The 15,136-nt window shown below is 33.9% G+C and overlaps 1 protein-coding gene across 1 annotated transcript in view; it reads right to left on the bottom strand.

The window, feature by feature from the left end:
• Nucleotides 1-3,356: 3,356 nt before the first annotated feature.
• LOC120779654 overlaps nucleotides 3,357-15,136 on the bottom strand; it is a 57,662-nt gene continuing 45,882 nt past the window's right edge. Inside the window, exon 2 of the mRNA XM_040112011.1 lies at nucleotides 3,357-3,829. Coding sequence (XP_039967945.1) covers nucleotides 3,770-3,829 — 60 coding nt within the window. The 3' untranslated portion in view covers nucleotides 3,357-3,769. The remainder of the gene's footprint in view (nucleotides 3,830-15,136) is intronic.

Raw genomic sequence — 15,136 nt, 5'->3', positions numbered from 1 at the left:
CGTCAACAACTCATAAATCAGCAACAGCCACGACAGCAATACACCAAACCCAGATCTCACCAACCATAAACCCTCAAACCACATCCAAATTTTTTCCTGAACTAGCTTATCTACCAATTCCCTTGACATATTCCAACCCACAAAACTACCATAGCAACCAACTAAACCTTAATCACCCTAACATCCAACAACATTCAAATCGGAATCCAAATCAATTTAGTCAACAATATCGGCAACAAAACCAGAATCTATATAATCCACAGCAAAACATTGCTCCTCCAAGACCCCCTAAACCACTTCAGCCGATGGACGTGGATGAGAGTATAAGAACAAGTGCCGTTAATTACGCAAATCGGCCAAAACCCCAAGAATTCGGTAAAAGACCATCAAACCCTACAAAAAATGCAAAGAAACTTTCACATAAATTCTAACGAACCACCAGAGGACCAATACAACGAAAGCGTATACAACTACAATGACCAATACAACCACAATAACCAATACGACTACAATGAGCAAACATACAATGTGCCAAATCACAAGGACACAATTGAAGAAACACTCGACCTCACTGACGTACATTTTTTAGACTAAATAGCTCTTCGCTACCTTATTTCAGATGCAGGACGAACAGCGGCGAAATAATGCAAATATTAGTAGACACCGGATCCAATAAAAATTACATACAATCAAGCTTAGTAGAAAAACCAATAGCGAACAATACTCCTTTTCTAGGCAACTCAGTAGGCGGCAAAATAAAAATTACTCACCATACATATCTTAATCTTTTCAATTTGGAAAATTGCAAATTAAAATTTTTCCTATTGCCAACACTCACCACTTTCCATGCCATATTAGGAAACGATAGCTTAAAAGCACTTTCAGCAATCATACACACAAAAGAAAATTACATGGTAGTAGCAAATACGAAAATAATCTATCTAAGACAATATAGTGTACAGGACGTTAACTTAATACATATCCGTGACGAACAAGCAAGTAAATAAATTATTAGACGACGGTATCATACGACAATCAAGATCACCCTATAACTCACCTGTATGGGTAGTGCCTAAAAAAGAGGACGCGTCTGGCAAAAACAAATTTAGAATGGTTATAGATTACAGGAAGCTAAACGCAGTTACAGTTGCAGATAGGTATCCAATACCTGAAAGAAATGAAGTTCTCTCCCAACTAGGAGAAAACCGAATTTTCTCTGTGATTGATTTAAAAAGCGGTTTCCATCAAATTCTTCTTAAGGAATCTGACGTGGAAAAAACAGCATTTTCAGTGAACAATGGGAAATACGAGTTCACCCGACTTCCGTTTGGTTTGAAAAATGCCCCGGCCATATTTCAACGGACGCTTGACGACATACCAGGACAATACATAGGCAAAATATGCTATGTATACATATACGATATAATTATATTTAGTAAAAACGAAAAATCACACTCCGAACACATAGACACAATTTTTGATACCCTCAGTAAAGCAAGCATGAAGGTTCAAATCGATAAATGCGAATTCTTCAAAAAGCAGGTCGAATTCCTAGGATTCGTTGTATCTTCCAAAGGAATTTCTATAAACCTGTCCAAAGTACAATCAATATTAAATTTTCCATACCCCCAGACGATCAAGGACTTACGATCATTCTTAGGCTTATCCGGATATTATAGAAGATTTATCAAGGATTACGCCAAATTGGCCAAGCCACTTACTTCCCTTCTTAGAGGTGAGGAAGGAAGAATGTCGAAAAGAACCTCTGAAAAAATCCAAATAAATCTAAATGAGGAAGCTAAATCTGCATTCAACAAAATTAAATCCACACTGACATCTAAAGACGTAATTTTACAATATCCTGATTACAAGAAAGAATTTGACCTAACTACTGACGCCTCAAAGTATGCCATAGGCGCCGTTTTAGAGCAAAATGGCAAACCAATAAACTTTATATCAAGAACATTGAACAAAGCCGAAGAAAATTACGCAGTCAACTAAAAATAAATGCTTGCCATTATATGGGCACTGAACTCATTTAGAAACTATCTATACGATACAGCAAAAGTTGTAATACATACAGACCACCAACCACTTACATACGCTCTCAGTAATAAAAATAATAACTCCAAACTAAAGCGATGGAAAGCTATACTCGAAGAATACAACTATGAATTAAAATACAAACCTCGGAAAGCCAATGTAGTTGCAGATACATTATCCAGGCCTTTTGAAGTAAACTCCCTATCAGTTGCTACACATTCCGACGAAAGCTCATCACACAATCTAATTCCAGCAATAGAAGGACCCATAAATGCATTCAAAAACCAAATTTGGATCTCGTTAGCAGACGAAGACAGCTACCAGTTTAAAATACCATTCCCGACCTACCATAGACATATAATAACCAAACCCAACTTTTCAACAGAGAATTTAACTCCACTATTGAAACGATCCTTAACCCCTCAGTGATAAATGGTATATTTACCTCTGAAGAAATAATAGGAAAAATCCAGGAAATTTACCCACTTCACTTTAGTAATTATAAAATTCGTTACACCCAAACAGAAGTAAAGGACATAACAAGCGAGGATGCACAAACCGAGGAAATATTAAACGAACACAAGCGAGCACATAGGAACAGAGACGAAAATAAAAAACAACTAATACAAAGATGTTACTTTCCAAAGATGAAAGCAAAAATAGAAAATATAATTAAACAGTGTAGAGTTTGCAAGGAAAACAAGTATGATCGCAACCCTAATAAACCACAACTATTAGAAACCCCAATACCTCAATACCCTGGAGAAATTGTGCATATAGATATTTACAGTACGGAAAAAAATTAGTTCTAACAGCAGTAGATAAATTCTCCAAATATGCTCAAGTCAAAATAATAGAGTCAAAATCAATAGAAGATATCAGAGAACCTTTACGACAAATACTTTTCGCTTTTCGACAACGAGAAATCTTTAAATTCAGCTTCCATACAATTTATGGTCGAAGACCAACTCGGTATTAAAATTTTTAAAACTCCCCCATACACAAGCACAGTTAACGGACAAGTAGAAAGATTTCACTCTACCTTGTCTGAAATTATGCGCTGCCTTCAAACGGAACGCACACACCGCTCATTCCAAGAACTCTTAGACCGATGTACATACGAATATAATTACACCATACATTCCGCAACAGGGAAACGACCTATGGAGACATTTTTTGGCAGACGCGTTACAGTAGACCACGAGCAGTATGAAAATGCACGACAGGAAAATATAGAAACCCTTCGGAGAAGGCAAGCAAAAGATCTAGAAAACCATAATAAAACACGGAAACCTATGAAAATATATACTCCTGGAGATGTAATTTATGTCAGAATAAACAAACGAATAGGGTCAAAACTTACAGCAAAATATAGAAAGGAAACAGTTAAGGAAGACAAATCCAGTGTAGTAATCACTGAAAAAGGACGGACGGTACATAAAAGCAACATCAGACAATAGTAAATTTTTTTTCTTTTACTTTGCAGGTTTTTTGTGCACCTAGTGTACGCAGATTTTAAAATAATAGACTACACAAATTCACAATTAGCAACATTTGATACAGGATTGACAAGAATAGAAACAGGAACCTACCGAATAATACATAAAGTAGACCTAGACGCATTTCAAATGACACTCTACGAAATGGACAACACTATTAAAACCAAGATAACACCAGAAAATCCCTTTCTACCCATCTTGATAAAAGAATTAACCCTTACCTAAACTTACCTAAATAGACTCCGAACCAAAAGATTTAAAAAATCCATAGAAACAATAGGAAAAGTCTGGAAATGGATCGCGGGAAATCCCGATCATGACGACTTAGTAATTTTATATAATCAAATAAATAATATAATAAACAATAATAATAATAAAGTAGTAATAAATAAAATAATTTTTGATAGGATAAATAATATTACGAGAGTATCAAATAAGATTTTAAAAACGGTACAATCTAATGAAGATGTACAACGCAATTTTGCAATAGAGTTAAAATATAAATTAAAGATTGTAAAAGAAGAAATTATTAATATTGATTATGCGATTCATTGGGCCAAAGCCGGAATCGTCAATTCGTATATTTTATCAAATGAAGAACTAGCATTAGCAAAATCCATTTTTATAAAAAATAACTTCAAATAATGTAGAAGAATCGCTAGAATTTGCGAATATAAAAGTAGCCTCAAATGAAACAATGTTATTTTATATATTCCTATCATATAAAATAACATAAAATAAAATAACCATTAATAAGCGAAGAAATTTGCGATTCAATTGTAATCAAACCCATAAAGAAAAATAAATATATTAATAAAATTCCCTATGAGGATATCGTAACATGTAGTAAACATAAACATTGGAATAAAAACGAAATGTAATGAAAATAATCATATAAGAATTTGTACTATAAGAATATGATAGATATTAGTAACACTACTTGTGTTCCGCAACTACTCAGAAGCGAACCAGCAGAATGCACTCAAATAAATAACCAGCACATACCATCGATAGAAAACATCTTCCCTGGCATCATATTATTAAACCAGTATAATGGCACAATTCAAATTGATAATCATAAAATAAATCTTGTGGGATCAAACGCCGCTCAATATCGCAATTCCATAGTTTTAATCGACAACCAAAAACACTCCTTTAATGAAATACTAACTAGCAAACCATTACCCGCAATCCTACAGTCAAATATCCCTTCGAACAAAGAGGAAGAAATTCTCAGCTTTGAGATGATGAAGGAACTCCACATAAATAACACCAATCATTTACAAACACTGCAGACAACCCACACAGCAGCTCTAATAACAAATTTTTCATTAGTAGTTATTTGCCTGATCAGCCTAGCAACAATAGGCACTGCACCAATCATAAGGAAGAATTGCAAGACAAAACTAATAGAACCATCGAGCTACAATGTAAACGTGAATGTGGCCAATAACAAAGAAGACACATCGGAAACTCCCACGTCAAAAGTGCCAATAACCCTAATAGTTTGAACAAACGAGGACGTTCGTTTTTGACAGCGGAGGAGTTAGCAACACTAAAGTTAACTGTCATAAGCAGAATAATGCTGGATAAGCAATTTACCAAATAACATCCGGCACGCGCAGTATAAACTACAGCCAGGCCGACCAACAATAATGCAAGCATTGCAACAATTGCAAATCAACAACGTTTGTTAATAAAGGTCATTTTGACCAAAAAAATAATTTTTTTTTGTCGTTTTAATGTAACCGGCAATAATTTATACATGCAACGAGTATGATTAAATCAGGAAAAACAGTCGGATATACATACATACATACATATGTATCAGAGAACTGCAAAAATCACTATTTTCTTGTTTTACCGATACGCGAACTTTTTCATTCAACTCAACTCACTGAAAAAAACAAAGTGTTGAGTAAAAATCAACTCATTTTGCCGTACACATCATTCCGAGGATCTTGAGTCTTCAGTTCAAAATTTCTCACTCAATTCAACTCACTAAACAAAAGTCAGCGTTAAAAAATGAACATGTGTTGACGAAAGCATCATTCGGTTCAATTTGAGTTGATCGGTTATGAGTAAACGATTAGCATGTACCGTAACAATTTCAATGCAGTTTGTTGTTGTAGCTTGTTTTTGTTGTTGTTTTTTTAGTCAAAATCTTCCTTTCGCTATGACTCACATTACATTTTTGTAGTTCATAATTAGTTGCATTTTGTTATTTGATCGATATGGAGGGCATCATTGAAAAAATTCGCGGAAACGAATACCAATTGTCTGCCCGACGTAAGGGAAAAAGCAATATTTGGAACATATTGACAGAAATTGTGAAGGAAGATGACGTTGCTCTGGATGGATTTTTATACTGCCGGTCTTGTCATAATCTTGTAAAATACTCACCGAAGCAGACTTCAAATTTAAGCCGACTTAAATGCTGCAAGTTGCTTAAAGAGACAACATTATTTACTACTGCAAAACCAGAAGAAAAAAAAGATGCTAATGACGCATGTGTGGAATGGGTGACACAGGACTGCCAACCCTTTTCAGCAATCAATGGCAATGGATTTAGGAACATCGCAAAGTTCCTAATCAGTATTGGTGGGAGACATAAGGAAGGAGTTGATCTTAATGACCTGCTGCCTGATGCAACAACGGTGTCTCGAGCTACGCTAAAGTTGGCGGATGAAAAAAAAAATTATTAAAGATGAGATAGCCGAAGTTGCTCATAGTGGTGGGGCAACTGCCACAGTTGACTTGTGGACGGACAGTTACGTCCATCGCAACTTTCTTGGTGTCACCTTGCACTACCAAAAGGGTTTAAAATTGGTGGATCTAATTTTAGGTGTTAAGTCAATGAACTTCGGCCGTTCAACAAGCACAAACGTTTAAATAAGTTGAACACTTTGTTTGCTGAATTCCGCATATATAATTTGGACCAAATGAAGTTCGTTACTGATAGAGGCCCAAATATCGTCAAAGCTTTGCAGAACAATATTCGGTTAAACTGAAGCAGCCATTTGTTTGCCAACGTTTTGGAGAATTCGTTTAAGGAATCGATAGAAGTTTCTGAGTTAGTAGAAAAATGCTGCTTGTTTCTTGTTTCCACCTGCGTTACAAATGCAGCCCAACGATCAAGACGCCATAAAAAAATTTTGTATTTCACAAATTAAGTACTTGGACGTTACATCAACAAGTTCTGCTCAAATTAGCCCAAGCACACAAAATTGCGATACTTCAGAATTTTCCTTTGAAAGCTCAACTATCTAAATTGACAGGTGTTCAACAAGTACACAAGTAGACAAGGATCAAAATGTTTCTTTTTTTTCCCAACCTAATTAAGAAGTCGACACTTAATAGCTTCAAAACACCTAAAGATGAGCTGGAAGGCTACTGTAGAGAAATTGTTGATATAGGAGATGAATTTGATATTTTAAAATGGTGGAAGGATAAAGAACAAACATATCCAAGACTCTCCAAATTCGCACTTAAGGTTCACTCAATGCCGGCAAGTAGTGCAGCTGCAGAGCGCGGATTTTCTTTTGCTGGAAACGTGATCACTGAAAAGAGGAACCGTCTTTGCCCAAAATCTGTCGACAGCCTAATATTTTTAACCATTGACCATTGATTCCTTTCTACGATCTTTTAATATAATTTTTTAATTTACGTATGTATGTAAATGTAAAACCTAATTAGGTTTTGCATACTATAAATTTGAAATCAAAATATGTATATAATATGCGATGCAACCAATGAATATGTTCCTTATTTGTTTTAAAATAAAATGAAAACATGAAAATAAATGCTTTGTTGTGAAAATATTTTGATTGTGTTGTGTTTCACCTTCTTCTTCTTACATTTCATCTGTGCAGAAAAATTGCCGCTTGCTGCGCGCATGAGTAAAATCATACGAGTTGATTTTTGCGAGTTGAGTATTGTTCTGGGTCAAAACAATGACTGTTGAACCGAATGAGCAAGCGCCCGAAATCATTATGTTGAACACGAGCCGAACAAACTCGGAGTGAAACAAAAAATCGCACACCCCCGAGTGAATTTAAAATCAACAACAAAAAAGAAATGTGGTGTCGTGGGACACCAGGTAGAAACGAAGTTCCTTGGGCTAATGTAGAATCGATACAATTTGCAAAAAAAAGATAATAATTTTATGTAGGTTGTCTTGATATTTCTCTCAAATTTTTCTGATTACTTTTTATTTAAGTACAGATAAGTTTTAAGAAAATTTAGGATTTTAAGAAATAATGAATTACGTAAAATAAAACATAATTCAAATTATAACTAAAATAACAAAATATATGTCTCCTTATTTTTGTTTGACACCATAAAATTACATATAAATAGAGAGAGAAGGAATGAAAGAACGAAAGAAAGAGGGAGAAAGAGAAAGGTATATGCACTACTCGCTGGCGTATACGACTGTCGCACCTGATTTTTTAAGGAAAACGAATTAACGGAATATGGCAACACAATGAGACATTCAAAGCTCTACAGCTTATTCACAAAAGCGCAACGTAAACTTTTCCAATGGTGAAGAAATGTGCAGGGGAGCGAACACTTAGTTAGAGCCCGCCTGAAAGTATACAATTAATACTTATGATGTTCACGATAAGGTGGTTATCGGGTTATGTGGTTATGTGATTAAGTAAACAACTATAAAATGCGGTATGACAAAATAACCAACTTTGACCAACCTAAGCCCTTGTTTACAGATTATGTGGTTGTGGGCTTAGTTAGAGCCCGCCTAAAATTATGCAATTAATACCTAGGCTGTTCATGATAAGGTGGTTATCGGGTTACGTGGTTATGTGATTAAGTAAACAACTACAAAATGCGGTATGAAAAAATAACCAACTTTGACCAACCTAAGCCCTTCTTTACAGATTATGTGGTTGTTTGCTTATTTCCAGTGTTTGAAAGTCGATGGAATTTTACTAAATGGCAGCACAAAAAATAAATAAAACTAAGCGAATGGAATTTCCATTTAGATTTTCTCTTTTCTTTTTGGAAACTCTGCTATTAACTTCTGTTTTTTGTTTACAATCAGCAAATTAAAACCGAAATAAAAAGCATCACAAAGCATCAAAAAATAGGAGATGAGCGTATTGGCATTTGCTGACGCGCAGCATTTGTAAAAATTTCCATCGCCAAAGCAACACAGAACATTTTCTCGCCAATGAATAGATTTCGGAACATGGAGTTCATCTCCCCGTCTACTACAGATGATTAAAGTTATATCCTCTTGCAGTTCTTCTAATACTTCATCTATTGCATTGTGACACTGTTCAGGGCGCAAGATGTCTGCAAATTTAATACAAAGAATTTTTTGAACGCTTAAAATTCGGATTATTTAATAAGCACACACCTTCAACAAAGTCCATTTCCTGAATAGCAGAACTTATTTTAAATTCGATTATTTTGCTTTTTAAACTTTGTTTAGGCATTTAATAGGTAGGAATTTCATTGAACTAAAATTCTAAACAATGAACAGCTGTTTGTGTAAAAATAAGCAAATATCCATACATAGGATGTTCACGGAGCATAGAGGTTATTTTTAATCTAATAATCACCAGAGAACGTATAATATGGAGAAGGTTCAACTACGGACAAGCGTGTGAACTGTCAAGAGCTAACAAAATCCTATTAGTGGATTTCACCACTTTTGGCTCGGCAGGAGAAATTTTAACAGAAATGAGTGAACAGAGCTGAGAATTCAATGAAAATTATGCTCAGAAATATACACTGCTTTTACAGGCGCATGTTGGCGTCTTGGCTTATATTTTTATACGTTTACATGCAATCATATCAATTGATATGAATATCATTTTGCGAATTTTTGGAATTCATGCAAAATTGATAATATTATTATAAAATTATGCAATTTCCACAACAATATTTGTAGTTAACGTGCAAATTAAAGCTACCTTTTCAAATATTTCTTATCTTTGATAATATTATATAATTTCGTATGCATGTACTTATGTACATATATGCTATATATATGAAATATTATCGTAATATCCTAAAATCATAACATATTACAATAATAATATATGTATGTAAATCACACCTCTTATCATTTCAAACTTTCATACGCATCTATCCTGCAGATACATATGTATGCAAGTACAAATCAATTTCAAATCAAAATATTATCATTTATCAGAAATATAAAAAGGCGCGCGCTGCTTTATATTTACGTACACACTAGGGTGGCTCTTATTTTTCAAGTACAATTTTTTTCTTGTGCTACCCCTCAATTTAGTTCCTTTTTATAAAAAAATCAGATGAGCGAAATTTGAAGTTAATCCGATAAGTTTAAAGTGTGCCCCTTGGCCCTCAAAATTGGTTTTCGTCATGTGTTAACTGTCAAATGCATAGCGTATTTTCAGGATGTTTTCACCAAAATCAGAACGAAAACGCAGTTTATTGTGAATTACTAAGGAGTATTGTGAATTGAGTGGATGAAAATAACTATTTACAGTAAATATTGACGGTTATTATGCGTTTTTTTTTAATTTTGAGTGTGCTTCGTGTATTGTGAATTGAGTGGAAGAAAATATCAGTCTCCTATAACATTCGAAGTGAACACATACGGTAGCACAATCTCAACTCCTAGATTACGAGAGAAAATTTATCTTCTTGGGCATTACTCGAATGAAATTGTTGGACTGCCATCGGTGAAACAAGTGTTAAACGTTTTCTTTTTCAATTTGCGAGTGTGTAAGTTAACCGTACGGAGAAGTGCCTCACTAGCTGTGCGGGAAGCGATGATATATTGGGAAAAAGCACGAATTCCGACGCAAGAGTTAAGGAATTGTATACCAAAGTTGGAAGGTCTGTATCAACAATGGAGGCCACTTCAAAAACATGCTGGAAGATTGTCGGAGGTTCATAAGAAAAAAGAAACATATTTCCTTGAAAAACTTGAGGACCTTTTGATATAGCACACGCCAATGCTTTGAGTATCATTACCATTGAAGAAGATAAACAGTTCTTAATCAATCAGCGGTTGAGAGGACGGCCAGGGTTTATGTATGGAATTGATTACCAGCTAATTGCGAAAGAAGCACGAGTTTCTGAACGAAAAATGCAAGAGATGAAGAGGAAAAAGCGAAGCGATTATGAAATGCAACAACTAAGTAAGTATCGATTGTGTATATAAATATTTATGGATTTATACATATGTTTTCATTTGATTAAATTTTTTAATTTTTTCAGCTCAACCTGTTATGCTCATGACGTCTAGTTCAAGCAGTAGTGAAGATTTCGATTTCTGTGATTTGGAGGAAGTTCCGCGAGTCTCAACAGATTTATAACCACAAGCAAAAAGGAAAAGGGGGCGTCGAACAATAATCACTCCTAAGCTTGCTGCTGCCTTGGATAAGTGCAAGATCAGTGACAGGAATGCTGTTCATATTCTGGTAGCTGCCATCGAAGCGCTTGGTTATAATGTTGAAAATTTCGCTATCAACAGGTGCTCTATTCACAATTTTCGAGAGAATCTTCGCGAACAAAAAGCTGCTGAAATCAAAAATATTTTCAAGGATAGGAAATTGCACGCTGCTACCTTGCATTGGGATGGTAAACTACTTCCAGCATTAACGGGTAAAGAGACAGTAGACCGACTTTCTGTAATTCTTTCAAATTGTGGTACTGATCAACTTCTTGGTGTACCTGCATTGCAATCGGGGAATGGAAAAGAACAAGCAACAGCTGTTTGTGAAACTCTTGCGGAATGGGGCCTTCAGGATTACGTAAAAGCATTAGTTTTTGACACAACAGCATCAAATACAGGCGCTTTAAAGGTGCATGTGTTTTGATTGAAAACTTTCTGGAAAAAGATCTCTTGTATTTACCCTGTCGGCATCACAGGTACGAGATAATTTTAAAAGCAATTTATGAGGAAAAGATGGGGAAAACTACAGGCCCAACTGTACCAATATTAAAAAAAGTTCCAAACTGCTTGGTCTGGAATTAACGTTAATAATTTTAAAACCGGAATCGAGCATGAAAAGGTCAAGGAAAATTTGGATTCGGTCGATGTATCTCGAATTCTTGATTTTGTACAAGACGCTTTGCAAGAACAACATCCCAGAGAGGATTATAGAGAATTTTTAGAATTGACTGCTATTTTTCTTGGCACAACACCGCCTCGTGGAGTGATCTTCCGAGTACCAGGGGCTATCCATCATGCAAGGTGGATGGCAAAGGCTATTTATTGCTTGAAAATATTCATGTTTCGCGATGAATTTAAGTTATCACCGCTTGAAGAAAATGCTATTTGTGATATTTGCATTTTCCTAATCCGAGTATATGTCGAAGCGTGGTTTTGTGCTCCTTCTGCAGCCAAAGCCCCATTTTTAGATTTAAGTGTTCTTTCAACACTTTATAAATATCAGAATATTGATAGTGACATCTCCCGTGTGGCTTTACAAAAAATTAAAAATCATTTGTGGTATCTATTTCCTGAACCCATCGCCTTCGCGTTCTTTGACTCTAATTTGTCTTCTGAATCAAAAAGAAAAATGGTCAGTGCACTATATCGTGAACAGATATATCAGAAAAAAATACCAAAAATATTAATGTGCAAATAAATCAAATCCCAGAAATAATGAACAATAGAATCGAACAATTTGTTTCTAATAAAACAAGGAAATTTTTCACTAGATTCGATTTAAGTGACGAGTTCCTTAACATAGATCTTTCGCAGTGGCACAAAAATGAAGATTTCATTAATGCTCTAAATCTAGTTAAGAAACTGAAAGTTGTAAACGATCCGGCGGAAAGAGGCGTGAAACTAATGGAGGATTACAATAATTTATTTACCAAAACGAGGAACAGAAGCAGTATGTAGCTTCAGGTTGTAAATGAGTACCGTCAAAAGTTTCCAGATAGCAGAAAACAAACTTTATCGATGAATAAGGATTTTTAATTCATCATGACATTTTCTTTTGTAAATTATTAACCTTTCTTTATTTCAAATTTGTATGTTATTATTTTGTAAATAATTTCTTACCATTATTTTTTCTAATAAACTGAAATTGAATATTGAATTGAAGAAAAAGTTTTATAGAATTATATGTATAAGCTAAATATAATATGGATAATAATTAATAAATTATAAAAAATAATTAATTATTTAATATTTATTACTTAATAATCTTTATGAATACAAATTATATATGATTTAATATAATTTAACAGTAAGAATTCTTGCTAGTTACTTACTCAATAAACATTTTTTGGAACAAAAAAACAAATAATTTGATTTTCATGTGATTTTCGGTTCATTTTGGACTTTTAAGTGTGCCTAGGGGCACACCTTACCCTTATCCGATTGACACCAAATTTCATAGAGCTCTTTTTTTCATGGAATGGAACCAAACTGAAGGGTAGCCCACGAAAAATTATTAAAAATTGTAAAAAGTGCTATATAAGAGCCACCCTAGTACACACATATGTATGTATGTGCGTATGGTATTCTCACACAAATAATATATGCGTACGCATGTATGTAAATCAAAAAATCAAAAATACAAGACGTCAAAATTTATAGTAAATTACACAACAACAAAGTTTTCATTCATGAACGCAAACGTACTTAGAAAAGCATATTCGATTCATTCATAAAAGCAGACGCCATTACATCTCCCCGAGCATGCCTTGCCTACAAGCGTCTTTTCGCGACGATTTCAAAAGCTAAAAATCATAAATTTAAAATATTTCTGAAATGTATGAGAAGGAAAAAGCGGCGACCCCGCAAAAATAAGTATTAAAATATATTAGAATAAAATTGACAACATAGTTTATTTGTCGATTTTCAATTCAAGAAATATTTCAAAGAAAATATTCAATACTCCTCTGATTCATGTGTACAGTCAAGCTCGGCTAAGTAGTACTCCGCTTAAATGAAAATCAAATCCCTTTCCATCACTCTTAACAGCCTATATAATATCTTGCTGCATCTCACGGTTTATTTTTTGAAATACATAGAATTGTTTTAAGTACGACTCGTTTAAGTATCCGCGGTCGCTTATGTACCATATTATATTTTTATTTTTAACAAACCACAAAATTCTGTATCCTTGAATGTGGCACATAACCAGTATTGACTGAATTTGTCAAGGAATGTGAAAAATATTTTGTAATTCTGAAATATTCTTTCAAATGAATTGAAATGATTCTTTCAAATTCGTTTACATGAACACAAAATTACATACATTTGTATGTGAATATGTGAACTTTATGCGTACGGTTTTTTAAAATCTGTTTACATGTACACATATTTATGGATGTATATGCATATGACATTGTCTTTTAATATGTTATCAAAACTTCTAATGCCCAATGCAAATAAATACATACATATATAAATATATAACTTAATAAACCTGTATTAATTATAATTATATTAATTAAATATTTAAGTAATAATACAAACTTTACACTTTTTATACATTTCAACAGATTTAATGGAATTTATCATTAAATAGGTCAAATTGCACATACATACATACATACATACTAATGAGCTTTGTTATCAAATAAGTATTTGGAGAATATAAGTATATAAATGATATCCATACCCGTTTGCGCATTGTAAATATGCGAATCTGTAAGCGTACATTGAAATTAGCATCATTTTTCTCATTTAACACTGAAAATGCTCAATTCTGCTATTTTCGACGCTCCTGCTAAATGTTGGTGAAATTCGCTAATAGAAAATAGTACTCTCCAAAAAATGAAATATCGTAAGTTTGGCAACGCGGTGAACCTTCTCTATATTATACCCAAGACACACATGTAGTACATAATGTAGTATAATATAGAACCTATATGTGTGTCATCAGTATTTCACATTTTAGTTCCAAAGCAAATAGAGTTCCGTACTACAATAGCATACTATATATGTAGATACCATTGAAATTCAGTGGTGTTCTGCAATGTACTACGATGGATCGCATTGAACACACCCAAAGCTTTAAAGCTCATTCTGTCAAAATCATACAGTGACTCACACGACCAACCGGATGAACTCAGCTTTAACTTTGGATGTGAGTTAATGCTATTGAAATAACAATTTAGCTTAACATATTATATATCATTAAAAAGGATATTTTATGTACTTTTTATTTTTTACTTAATCCATAAAAAATTTAACTTCATATTTAACATAAACACAAAAGTCCAATACACACTTCAAATTCATCTCACACGACTAACCGGATAAAAACCAATAGAAGCCCACGGTAAAGTAACGGGACCTTTATTCCATTTAAAATTCTGTGAAAATGTGTACTGCTTATTCTTACATTGAACCAGTTGCAAATTGTATTGCTAAATGGTTAGTTATATCAATTATGGCTCCTTTACGTACTCACACATCTATCGACATTAGAAATTTAATAATACAACTCCAAGAAGATGGAAAAACTGTGAAAGAAATATCAAATATAGTAAAGCGAAGTACTTCCACTATCCACGATATTGTAAGAAAGTTTCGGAAGGAAAATAGAGTGTGTAACATATCCAGAAAAGGTCAAGGGAAAATATTAACAGAAAATGATGAGCGTTTC

The sequence above is a fragment of the Bactrocera tryoni genome, unplaced genomic scaffold (assembly GCF_016617805.1).
Source record: "Bactrocera tryoni isolate S06 unplaced genomic scaffold, CSIRO_BtryS06_freeze2 scaffold_11, whole genome shotgun sequence".
In the NCBI taxonomy this organism is placed as follows: Eukaryota; Metazoa; Arthropoda; class Insecta; order Diptera; family Tephritidae; genus Bactrocera; species Bactrocera tryoni.
The sequence above is the reverse complement of the archived record's forward strand: the minus strand, read 5'-3'. Positions and strand labels throughout refer to the sequence as shown.